Below are 14143 nucleotides of genomic sequence, written 5' to 3' on the forward strand. Positions count from 1 at the left end.
TTTTTTCTTAGAGTTTAACAAAAGTCACTGAATTTGTTAACTTGGTTGCTACTATAAAAAATCATGCTCATTTAATATCATATAAACTGGATACTTATAAACTAAAAATTTTTATTAGATGATAGCGCTCAATATTCTTATCTTATATAAAAAATGTTTTTGCTAAACATTCTAACGATGACGTATTTTTTACAATTTTTTTATTAATAGTTTTTAATGTTTTATCTTGTTCATTGGTAGATTGACCTAAAAGTAGGTCAATAACTAAAGTCTAATCATGACAAAATATGCTTTAAGTAAGTTTTGTAAAAGATAACACTTAATAAGATTTAGAATAATTTCTTTTCGAACTTGAAAAAAGTCAGACCCTCATTCTACATGTTATTGTCAACAAAGTAAAACAACATATTTATTTTTTAAAGTTCGGTGTTTACTTTAATAATGTTTATTTAATAATTGTGATGCTTGTGAACTTTAATAGATTTTGTTTGCATTCAGCTCAAAATTTTACAACATGATCGTACAAGCAAACATAGTGTTAATTTTATTTTAAGTTAAACACTTAATGCGAACCGTTTTACGAAGTTAAAAGTACAAAAACAAATAACGACGATTATTGTATTTAGGTTGGATAATTGAATACATAGTAAATTTATTAATCCATACAACAAAATGCTACTTTCCCAGCAAAAATTTATTTTTTTATAGATAAGTGATACCTACGCTTTAAAATAACAAGCTCATATGCTCTACATAAATCAAAGTACTTGGCTTAAACAGTTTAACTTTTATATTTTTTAAAGTCGAAAAAAAAGTTTTACTACATGAATTGAAAAATGTTATTAAAACTAAGTTTAGATTTGATTATTATTACATGACAAAATATCTATTTGTTTGTAAACCATAAAAATCAAGAATTGCGTAGTTATTGGTTGTTGAGTTTTTTTTAATTTGTTATAAATTAAACAAGTTAAACTTAAACTATATTTAAATTGAAACAAACTTCATTTTTCACACAAAGGCCAAAACTTAGCAGAGTTAATATGCAACACTAATTTTTAAACATCATATAATCCAAAAAGATCATTTTTAGCAAATAATATGGAAAACCAAAACATTTTTAAAAACTCATTTAAACTTAGCTAAATAAAGTTTTAAAACCACCAGAACAATTGTTTGCTCAACAGCTGCACTTAATTACTTTTGAGAAATTATAAAACTGTTTCTATTTATTTCACAACAGAGACCTTAAAATTTTTTATATATTCCAATATACACAATAAGTAAAACTTTAAGCTTGACAGTAGTTTTTATTATTCCAACTACATTTAAACAAATATTTCGTTCGAAATCTAAAAAATCTTTTTAAAGTAAATTTATTTTAGTTTTGAAGACGTCAAGAATTTATGAGGTTTTTTATTGATAAATTAATAATGTCTATTTAACTAAACCGAAACTACAGAAATTACAAAATTTCACAAGTTCACAAAGCTTACAAAAATATTCTCAATAACAAGTTGTATAAAATTGTACTCTGTGGTACATTTAATTGGTAGTAACATTCTTAAATTAAAACAAGCTGCATATTAATTATTCGCTAAAAGTAGACTAAAATCTTCCTTTATGGCACCATATAGTTATTACATAATAAAAGTACATCAACTAGTTACTAAAAAGATTAAAATAACAACAATTTACAATGGGAATTTTGATTAAGCATGAAGTGATTTTTTTTTATAATTAATATATAAAACATTTTAGCAACTATAGTTCACGACTTCGCATAACCCATAAAAGCTTTCCTCACAATACGCATCATTAAATCCAACCCCGAAGTAGATCTCCACACAATCCTCCACTCCCGAACTGTCGTGAGGCTCTCCTTGTATGAAAGAGTACAAGTTGTTTGAAGAATATCTGGAAAAAAAAAATTATGTATTTTTTATTTGAAATGTAGGTGTAAATAATATTGTTAAATAAATAATTTTTTTATATAAGTTTTAGTAAATAAATATTTCCAAGCTTTTGCGATTTATAAGGATTTAAAAGAAATTCAAGAAGTAACAGTAAAGTTCGTAAATTCGTTGTAAAATGAGTTTTAGGTTTTTAAAGAGTGTCTGAAAGTATAAGTTAAGTATTTGGTATATAAGTTCCAAATGATCTAGAGGAGTAACAGCTTTTTAAATTTGAGTGTGTTTAATCTGTGTTGATGCAAATTTAAGTTGATTAAAAGACTGAAAACCATCTAATAAAGCCAACAAACTTGAGTCTTACACTGTGACTAATGCCTATAACACAATCGCTGCTAATCAAAAAATACTTATTGTTGCAAAGTGTAGAATTTAGAGTTTAAGACTGATTAAAGGACAAAGTCTTACCTTGGATCATATGAAGTCCCATCAGTCAGTCTGAATTGTCCCTCGACACCTCTGTCTCCTAAACCGACCCACATTCGGCTGTAAAAACTGTCCACTAGTTGACGTATTTCACTAGAAAGTGAAAGAAAAATTAATTTAAACGCAAATCTACAAGCCTATGAAAGAAAAAACAACTGTCTTATTTCACTTAGTTATTAGACAAAATGTCACACTGCTTACATGGAAATAAATACAATATTGATTAATATCAAAGCATGCAACTCTATAAACTGCTAATTGTCTTATATTACTGAAAAAAATAGTCAAAAGTATTGCATAGTTTATGCTAATTTAAACCACTTGTGGCAAAATAAATTGGTTAAGCTTACTTATTTTTTCAAACAAGGTAACTTTTTATAAAAACACCAAGTGGCTTCATATAAAAATGCAGTTTAAGAACTATTACTTTTTCAAGCTAAAAAAATATTTTAAGTACAGTAAAAAGCAGTTCTTAAGTTGTAAACTTTTATTTTATGCTAACTTTTCAATCACCAACCCATGGTATTGGTACCCCTCAGGTCCGAGGTTGTCGCTCAGAAGTTGCCCTCCAACAAATAAATATAATTTTAAAAATAACTATTATAAAATATGATGCTAATCTCAATCAAGCCTTATAATTCTTTTTACAAAAAAAAAAAACAATTGTTTTTTTTTTTCAACCAATCCATGATATGTACCCATCTAGTCCAAGGTTATCGCTTAACAGTTAAACTAAAACCACAAAATAATAGCTACTAAGCATTGAAACAAGAATTATTCTAAACTTGTTTACTTTATTTTTCATTTTTAGATTTTTAAACTAGCCCATGGTACTGGTATCCCTCAGGTCCGAGGTTGTCGCTCAGAAGTTGCCCTCCAGCTTGCTGACACTGCACCTGCGCGTTGTCCCAACTTCCACTAGATGGCGTGATGAAGAAGCTGTACCTTTCTGTGGGATGTCATAAATAGTTAAGTTGTTAGGTTTTCATAGAATTTTTTCTACGAACAATTTTTAGGATGAACGTATGAAAACAAAATTTTTGTAGTTGATTAAAAACTATTTGTGATGCCATAATTCACGCGGTGAAATCGTTGAGCAGACCGTTATTAGGAGCGTAAAAACTTAAACTGTTTAGCAAACATGAAACAGAGTATTATGCGTTTAAGCATAAACAAAACAAAAAAAAAGTTTTAGTTCGTAAATTTTTGTTTGTGTGATGCAATGACACTTTTAGTGAGTACAAACCAAATAAAGTATTAAGTAACGACAACATTAGCTTGTTTTAAGTAGCTGAATTGTCGTAAAAGTTTAAGATTGATGTTACGTCATAACTATTAAGGTGTTTTGTAGTGGACATACACTGAAAAAAATATTATTTCTTAGATAATACAATGCATTTGGTAGACAACTTTTTGCTGCCAAGAAAAATTAGTTTTTTTAAACTGTATTTTTCAAAAGTTTTGTGTTGTTTAACTTATATATTTAATCAAATATAATTTTATTGGAAGTTACTATAATTCTTTGCATCTACTATAAATTTCTTGTATAAAAGTTTGTCAAAAACTCAACTTACCTTTAGTATTTAATAAACAATTTGCTTAGAAATTCTTGCAGTATTCACCTTAAATGAACCTGCCAAGAAATTTAAGAAAAATAACTTAAACCTTTCAAATAACATAGTTTAAAGAATCTAAGTCCTGCTGGTAAATTTTTTCTGTTGATTTACATTTTTAATACTTAACTTTTGTTAAAAAGCAGTACAACTAGCTAGTTGATTTATTGTTCATTATTAAAATAGTAAAACAACTCAAACTTCCGTATTTGGATTCCAGGTTAGCAACTTCAGTGTTCAACGCACTGCAAGTAGTTTGTTTCAAAGGATTGACTTTATTTGCATGCCCAGCCCAAAGTAATCCCAACAATACAAACACGAAAGATTTCATGTTTATACAAATTGATATTTTTAATTAATAAGTTAATCTGCTATCAAATATTTAAATGTTAGTTCTTACACAGATCAAGTAGTACAGACAATATATTAAAATTTTAATTGTAAACCAACTAAAAATTAAAGTTTTGAAGTACCACTGGAAGGTATTTTGAAGTAACTTTGGTGCATGTTAGTTTTTTGTGTGATAAACAAAGTATAATAAACTTGTTACAGTAATAAAAAGTTTTATAAAATTAAATACTTAAAGTTCAGTAAAAAATACTATGCGACCACTATAAGTGTTTGAGAACATGTTTTATAGTGTAATTTAAACTTTTTGAATTTAACTAAATATTATAATTTAATTAACTGCACGAAGCTAAATTAAATTAATAATTCATTGTTTTTTTTTAATCTTTGTTTCTTGCTTAAATATTACCGTAAATAAAAATAGTTTTAATTTATCAATTGCTTAACTACAATGTTGTGTAATGTTTTATTTGTGATAAACGTAACTCGTTGGTAATATAATTTTTTTTTACCATACTATATTAGTTAAGAGCTTCAAAAAAATCGTTTCTTTACTTAATTTGAGTTATAGCATTTCAACGTTTATTAAAATGATAGTTTGTTTTAATAAAATTAATTAAATCAAACAAAATGTACAGCTAACTAGTAATGATGTATATATGCTAATAATGTATATTGTGCAGCAAACTTATACAAATAACAACAAAAAGAAACATTTAGATTTAAAAACTAAATTTAACCAGAAAATAATAAAATAAATTTTCAAATTAGAAATTGTGTCCGTATACTTTAATTATAAAAACAAAATAAATCAAACTTTAATAAAATACCTATCAAAGCCGTTTTTAATTATGTGCACATACTAACTTACTTAGGTATTATTTTTATTATTTTATAAGTGTTTTTTATTTTTTGTGAGAATTAAACGTCTGTTACACTAAGCTGTAGGCCAGGGGTCGGCAGGCAGTTGGTGGTCGCGGGCCAAATTTCAAGTTTACGAAGTCCTCGCGGGCCGCAGTTTCAGTTTTAGTGACATTTGAATAATCTTTTGGTTTTAGTTTTAGTCACACGGGAGAAAAGTTTAACTTTTATTCACCTTATCATTTAAAATGACTTTTAGCTGTACATAGAATGCTTATTTAAATAAATACTTATTAAAATAAAGTTTACATTGACTAATATAGTTAAGTGTTGATAACTATGTACTTTCATAAGCATTGATAAGTTAAACTTAATACTTTTGTAACTTAACTAACAACCTAACTCTTCTGAAAAAACAAATTTGAAAGAAAATTTATGTGTTACTTTTATATATTTGTTATACTATTAACCCCTTTTTTCATATTTATAAGAATATTTACTTCAAAAAAGAGTTTTTGCGTGTTAAATAGTTTACATTGATTAAAAAATTTAGTAATTAGTTAACTTAATATAATTAATACCTGTTTGTATTCAAGAAAGCATTCTTTAACATAATTAATTCTCGAATACTTAAATAAAATATCTTATTAGTAACTAGTCTTTTACATAGTTGCCACTTAAAAAGTAAAAATGTCTGAGTTGTATCGAACCAGCCTAAGTTTATTAAAAGTTGAAAAACTAATAAATCGTTGTTAATTAAGCTTAAATACTTGGTAAAAATATCATCATCATCAAAAAGTACACAAAGTGTAAGAAAACAAGAAAAAACTACAATTAATAAACTACACTACAATCATAAAAACTGTTCTGGGAATTAAAAGATTTCTTTAAAGTGTTTGAAATAAAAGTTACACACAAACCTAAGTTTTTAGGCTTTTAAAATAGCCTGTTAACCTGTGTAGCAACCCAGTTAAAACAAAGTTCACAGCATAGAGAAATAACGAAAGTTATTAACAGTAAATAAATTACATGCCAAAACAAATTATAAGTCTTGTTTTAACAATTAGCGAAATAGAAAAACTTGTTTTTTGTTAAGGATTATAGCAATTCTTTATTTGCAGTAAGAATATTGCATTTAAAAATATTAATTGTAAAATAAAAGACGAGCTACAAAAATAAATAAAAAAATAGTTAGGAGTTATTGCGAGAAACGATAAAAAAACAAATAACCAAAATCAGTTCCAACAAAGCACATGATTATCTTTAGTAACTACAGAATTATCAGAAAAAAGTTGTTAAGGTAAGTTATAAAGTAGCAAAATTTATTATTTAAAATGAGATACCGTTTATAATTGAAAACTTTTTTAAAGAATTTATGTTGGTAGAAATGAAAAACTTTTGTTTATTTCTTCAATGAAAACGAAAGGTCGTATTTAGGAAATGCTTTAAATTATAAAGTCGCATAAATCAAATTAAGACTTTAATCAATATGTTAACAAGAGAACACTGAAAGAAAAACTATTGCTCATCTGAGAATTTTTATTAGAGGTGTTTTTACTAGCTTTGACATTTTAGTAGAATTTATTGGTTTAGTTCCAACACGAAGCACAACAATCGGTGAAATTTTACAAGTAAAGCTGCAATGCACCAATACAAAGGTTTTAGAAGTACAATTCCTTCTTTTTATTTTAGTATAAAGTTTAATTAAAGTTTAATATGTGTCTTAAAAAATATATCAATATTTAAAAACATTGTTAAGCTACTTTAGTATATTTTTAAATAAAGAAATGTTTATTTGCTAAATTTTTTGTTTCAAATCGAAATTTCATTACTTTACAACGAAAAATTGTTTGAAATTCCAGGTTTATTCAAAAACTCTCAAATTCAAGTTTTTTCCAGAACTTAAAAGCATAAATTTTCAAATTCAAAGCTTTACCGGGATTCAAGTTTTTTAGGCTACACTGATTGTTCACACTTAAATGTACACAATAATATAAATAACATATTGAATTATATCAGCTGCAAGACTTAAAATTTAACATATATTATAACTCAATTTAATACTGTGGATTGAGCAAAACATACATCATAAGTTTGATTTGCCACTCTTTCAAGCAAAAAAGCCAGCCTGAGTCAACAAAAATATATCTGATATTTTTGTATACAAAAAACAATTCTAGCCAAAAACTTATAAAATGACTTAGTTGGCCTGAGATTTGAAGTCTTCAAATAGTGATAGTCTGAGTGTGTGTCAATGTTTAGTTGTTTATTTGCTTGAATTTGAACTAATTTGATTAACAGTGTACAAACTTGATAAATTTACCATCCCTAAGTCTAGTTTATATTAATTAGGTAGCTCCAAAAATCAGCAAATGTGTGTATTGATATGCAAGGCATAAAAGTTAACTTAGTTTTACAAAAACAATCTTTGAAAAATGAAAATGTATACCTAACAAAAACTATATTAATTTATATCATGTATACTGTTTTAAATGTGTCTGTACAAATTTAGATATTACATGTAGAAACAACAATGTTAGATAATTATGCATAAACTAAACTTAAACTAACTAAAGTATTAAATAAAAGTCGGTTTAAAGTATGAGCATCTTTTTAAGTTGGTGTGCATATAAATTAATTTAAGTGCAAAGAAAACTTTTAAAAAATTAAAATAGGTCAAAACAAAAATTTAAAAAACCTATTATCTTATTACTATGTTATTTTAAATGTTTTTACACAAAATTTAATATTTACAAATTAAAAAATCTATGAAATAAACTTTGGTATAAAAAACAGTGAAAAAGAATATCTAAGCTATAAAGAAATGACACTTTAGTTAGTTACTGTGAATTACTTTTGTACAAAATGGAAAACACTTGCATTTAGTTTATTTAATAAATAGATATTATATAACTAACTTATTTAATTCAAGGACTCTTTACACTCTTTTTTCCGATAATTACTTGCTGTTGTAAAAAGAAGTTATTATGAAACTTAGAAAAATATCCGGTTAGAATGCTAATTTGTCTTTTTCACATTTTTAAACTAAAGCAGTTATTTCTTCTAATTATTTTTAAATGTTATACAGAGACTTAAAACCAAACTAATCAAAATAAATCGATTTACCGAAAAAAAATTAACTTAAAACATATTTTTGCTCAGCGGGCCACATTTACATGCTAGCGGGCCACAAAATTTTCTTTCGCGGGCCGCATTCCATTCAAAAAAATAACGTGCTCGCGGGCCGCAGATTTACCCTTCGCGGGCCGCAATTGGCCCGCGGGCCGCAGTTTGCCGACCCCTGCTGTAGGCAAACAACAACTTCAATGACAACGCAAAGTAATATATATAAAATAAAACAAAATAATTGCATTAACGAATTTCTTTTAAAGCAAAAATTTAGTTAAAAACTATAAATTTCTCATAAGTAAATTTAACAAAAATTACGAATTTTTTACAATTTGAAATGACATCTAAGTAAAATTATAAACTCATACAAAATCCAAAATAGTTTTACTTTTATTTTTTTATAATGTAAATATTGCAATAAAGCGATAAAAAAAATTAAAAAAAGTTTACTTAAAACGATATAGACAACTAAGTTTCTACTTTTGTGTTTAATTAAATAATAATTTAAAAACTTAATCAGTTTCAAAATTTGTTAACAATTGAGGTTATTTATTGATATAAACTAACTGCAACATAAAGATAAAAATTGTAAAATGTTCTTTTTTTTCGTGATTGTATCTAAGTTAAAGTGTGTTTAAACTAATTGATTAAATTTTGAAACTTCGTTGTGCTTTTAGAGTACTTTTTTTTTTTTTCCTTTTAATATTAATGTATATATAAGCTTAACTTGAATCCAAAAACAATTATTCTTAAAAAGTATAAACTTCGGTTAGTATAATAAAAACTTTAGAAGTAAATACATTTTAATCTAAGTAAAATAGACTTCTTAAAATAATTTTATTACTTGTTTATATTTAAACATTGTACATTATGTTACTTTACGCCTTTGAAACCGATATAATGAAGTAATAAAAAAAATATATAAAAAATTGTTTAGATATATCGATTTTAACTTTAGTATATTTGTTGTCTAATTTTTCAAACTATCAAACGATACTGTTTAAAGTGTAAATACAATAATTCAGACAGAAGTTGAATAACAAGTTAACTGCACACTGTTTGAGAAAATAAACAAAACCAGTTGAAGGTTTTTACAATCTAGTAAAGTATGTGTCAGTATAGTGTGCAAAACCTATTCTTTTTAAAGTATTATGACTTTCTCAACACGTTAAATCGAGTGCTGTTATTATAAAATGAGAAATTAATGGTAAAAACGAAAGTAAATAAACTTTAAAAACGCTGAACTTTGGGGAGTTTATATCGAAAAAAGGTTTAACAGACTTTCAAAAAAAAAAAATTATTCAAGACTCAATATCCAGGTATAAGAATATAACTACTATAATTACAAACATAAATTTGAATACTAAATTATCAAATTACATATAACAAAAAGAAACCAGCACAAAAATCAAACTCAATTTACTTCAACCTGCGTTACTGTCAGTCAGTGAAGTCAGTATGCAGCTTGAGTTATTTTTAATATTTCAAAAGTAAAGTCAATATAAAAAAAGATCGTACTATGATAGTTTTTAAGATTATCTCTTTCTAGCATTAAAGTGTACAGTACATTGGTGTTTTATTTCAATGACTATCACAATCTAAAGTAGAAAAATAAAAATTTGCTAGGTTTTATTTTATTTTATTTGAATTATTTTTTCACGGTTTTTATCTACTCACATCTCAATAATAATTTATCTAAAACTTAGTTCACAAAGCAAGAGAAAAAAACTAATTTATTAGAATTTACTTAATACTTTTTTTTTAGTTACCTAGTTTAAGTCTTAAAGTAAACGAATTTTAATGAAATGTGAAAATTGTATGTATGCATGTTTAACAAAGAAATATTCTTTTTATAGTTTTATAACTATTAATTTATAGTTATTATTTTCTTAATTGGTTTCCTTAATTAGTTACCAACTTATTTATTATCTTAAGATGCTAACTAGTTCTGGTTTTTTCTCTTGATCTATTTTTGCGCTATATTTTAATTATTTTTTCTATTAACAATTCACTACCCATGACTTCTATATATATTTTTTTTTGATAGATTTTAGTTTTAAGTACTGCCTGCCAGCAAAACTCAGTTTACTTAATCAATTATGTAAAAAGAAATTTATACTTGTATTCCTTCTATTAAATAGAGACATTTAACTGTTTTTCAACAATCAAACTTATAGTAATAATAACTATAAAGTTTTAATATGAAATAGATAGAATAAGTAACAATATGTTGAAAAATGCTGTTTTACTAGCAAGTAACAAAACAAAATAATATTAAAACCTTTGTTTGGGTTTATATGTTTGTACATCACATAAGCTAAAAGTAAACCTTTTAAAAACAAAACTTTTGCAAAGTAAGAGGATTTTTAAGCAACTTGTTTACTCAAATTAGAATTTTGATCAAAAAAATTGTTCCAAATGTTTATAAATAAAAATTTATCTCTAACATTTTTTCAACTCACTGCCTAAAAATGTTCAAGTTACTTTAGAAATTTTCGGTTTATTAAGTTTTCTATTTAAATATATTTAGTTGATAGTTACAATAATTTCTTACAAAAAAGCTAACACAGTGCTTGAGTATCATAAACAAAAAATTAGTATTTAAGATATTTATATAAAGAATATATAACATTTTATAACATTTAGTTTTTAAAACATTTCTAGAAACATGAGCTGTTTAAATAGCAGATACGTCAATGAACTAGAAAGTAAGCTTAAAATTCTATTTTTTGATTAAAAGTGTTTAAAGGACTAATATTTATAGAAAACAGACTGTTACCCTTTTTATTTATTTAAATCTTTATTAATAAAAGGTCTCCAAAATAGTTTGAACAATTTAATATTCTAGTTGTTGCTTGCTATGAAACGCAAATGGTTTTTAGTGCAACTTACCACTGAAATTGATTTATATATATAAAATATAAAATGGTTTAAGTTTTTTTTTTTTCTTGGTTATAGCTATAGTATATTACAACTGCACAAACTTTTAATTATTTATTTAGTTAATTTAGACATTAAGAAAGTTAGGATCAATCTTTTAATAGTAGGTATATTTTCTTTTATTGGACAAACACTCAGAAAACCATAACAAAAGTGATTAAAATTTAGGGTTTTATAAAGTCTTCAATTTTTTTTTGTAGCTTTTTTATAACAATTTATTTTGATAAATTAAGTCAGCAAAAGTTATTTTAATTTTCTAATATTTTTTCAAGTATACATTTTTGATTATCGAGTGGTGAGATAAAAAAAGAAAAGTTAAAAACTACTTTTTAAGTTTTAAACTTTTGTCAAAATTTTTTTTCTAAATTTTAACTAATTTTTTGTGCAATTTTGGTGTCAAAACGCTATGGCATACTTCAACTTTTCACAGAAAATCGAAGCAATTTTTTAATTAATTTAGTAATTAATTTATTTATTTTAAAAAAATGACGTGTGACATTTTATAACAATTTATTTTGATAAATCAATCAAGTCAGCAATAATTATTTTCGAGTTTCTAATATTTTTCCAAGTTTACGTTTTTGATTATCGAATGTCGAGATTATCAAAGAAAAGTTAAAAACTACTTTTTAAGTTTTAAACTTTTTGTCAAAAATTTTTTCTAGATTTTAACTAAATTTTTGTGCAATTTTTGTGTCAAAACGCTATGGCAAACTTCAACTTTTCACAGAAAATCGAAGCAATTTTTTAATATCATTAAACAAATAATTTAGTATTTAAGATTCAAACGAAAAAGTGAAGTGTGACATTTTATAAAATTTACTTTTAAAAATATTTTTCTGAATCAGCTATTACAATTTAGAAACGTAGACGATTAACAAAACATATGCTAGAATATTAATTAACTACTAAAGTAAACGGGGAAGTAGTATTTACAAAAAACAACCTAAAATTTTTAACCTTAATATTTTTTAATAATTTGGAATATTCTTTGAAAAACTATTTATTATTATAATTTGTATAAATATTATTAGGCTAAATTCTCTCAATTGTAGCTTTTTATAAAAAAAAATATATGTTAGCTGAAGTCAATTGCTAGTTTTTAGCACATATTTACTAAAAATGATTTATATTAAACAAGCATAAAACATTAATACATTAAATGTTTTTTTTTACAGTTACTTAAAAATTATAATAAGTTCTGTAGTGTAAGAGTTATACTTGGGTTTCAAAACATTATTTAAAAGTTTTAGTACAATTTTTATTTGTATAATTGTACGATATTACTTAAATTATCATTGTTACTCATTAACATTTTTATTTTTAAAGGAAAACTTAAAACTAAATTAAAAATTTTAAACTCATCAAACCTTTTGCTCAAAAGTTTTTTCTAGATTTTAATTAATGTTTCTGCAAGTTTTGTGTGAAAACTTGATTGCATAAGTTCTCACTGCAGTATCAAGTTACACTCAAGTTACAGTTTTGAAAAACTACATTTTCAAGTCTGTAAATCGACTCTCTATGCAATTAGCAACTTGTAGCTGTATTTTTTTGCGGATAAGAAATCACGTCTCAGTTTCAAAAACTCAAAGTTTTTTTATTGTTTTGACAAAAGATTGTCAAAAAAAGTTTTTATTCAATGTAAATATAGCTTGTTTAATTTTATTGTTTTGGTTAAGTTGTTAAACTGAAGCAGTTTATTTTTTTTTTAATTAGTATATTTTGTTGCATATTATGAAGAGTTTACAGTGTTTTTCAAAGCTTAAGCTTCTATGAAAAAAATGTAAAAATACAAACTTACAGTTAAAACTAAATTGAAATGCAGCGTTGCAAAACAAGTGTTTTGAAAGCCTAGTTTTCATAATGTTCGGTTTTTCGTCCTTGAATATTTTTGGTTAACTTTTAGGGATTTTTGATTTTTTTATTAATTTTGGCAACTATGGTCTTTGGTATACAAACATAACAATTTTTTGTGAGTTAACTAGTAAAATTACTTTATTTATCTTTTCAAAAAAACAGCCATAGACACTAAACAAACTTGCTTTCAAACATATTGCATAAAAAAATATAAAAATAGTTGTCTTTTAACTTACCGAATCAAACAGCTTTATGAAAGAAACAAAAACCAAAGCTCCTAAAATTGCTTTTTTTTCCCATGAAATACATACATAATTCCAGGTAAAATTTATTAAGTTTACACTAGTCAAAACAGTTATCGGAAAGAGTTTGAATTATTAATTCAAAAATGTGTTTCTCAAAACAAACACCTTAGAAGTTATTTACATTACAGGTTTATTTACTACAAAGTTTAAAAGTTTAAAATTTATTACTTCAATACAAAAAGACTTGTTGATAATTTTAGAATGTGATTTGTTAATAGATATTAAGCCCTTAGTAACAGTATAGTTTAACATTTTCAGTACATAATTGAGAATAAAATGGAATTATTTTTTTCAACTTTTCAAGTAACAAAGCGTAATTTTCAAAAAAGTTGATACTTCAACAATATGTGCACTAACCTAAGTTATATATATTGATATATAGTTGATTTACAAAGATTTTTTATTTTCAAAAAGTAAAAAAACAGTTTTTTACAAAATAGAGTAAGCTAACAGTTTTTTTTAATTTTATTTATTTAACAGATGCATTCTTTTTGTTTTTTATTTTTTCAAACTGTTTTACTTTTTCTCAAAACTTTTAAGGAAGTAGACTTGATATTATTATTATGTAGCAGTTTGACGATTAAAAAGTTTAAAAGTTCAAATTTTATGACTTCTACAATAATAAAGCTTCACTGATAATTTACACAGAAAAAACGTCATTAAAGATTAAGCGCTTAGCTTTAATGTAACTTAT

The 14143-nt window shown here is 24.8% G+C and overlaps 1 protein-coding gene across 1 annotated transcript; it reads right to left on the reverse strand.

The window, feature by feature from the left end:
* Positions 1-1757: 1757 nt before the first annotated feature.
* On the reverse strand, positions 1758-4340 carry LOC145849584 (pulmonary surfactant-associated protein D-like). Its single transcript, XM_082954547.1, has 4 exons — positions 4211-4340; positions 3222-3345; positions 2379-2489; positions 1758-1917 (listed from the first exon to the last, which is right to left on the reverse strand). Exons 1-4 carry the CDS (start codon positions 4338-4340, stop codon positions 1758-1760), a joined length of 525 nt encoding a protein of 174 aa, XP_082810673.1.
* Between the last annotated feature and the right edge of the window lie 9803 nt (positions 4341-14143).

Source organism: Thalia democratica, chromosome 2 (assembly GCF_965202585.1).
Source record: "Thalia democratica chromosome 2, ktThaDemo2.hap1.1, whole genome shotgun sequence".
In the NCBI taxonomy this organism is placed as follows: domain Eukaryota; kingdom Metazoa; phylum Chordata; class Thaliacea; order Salpida; family Salpidae; genus Thalia; species Thalia democratica.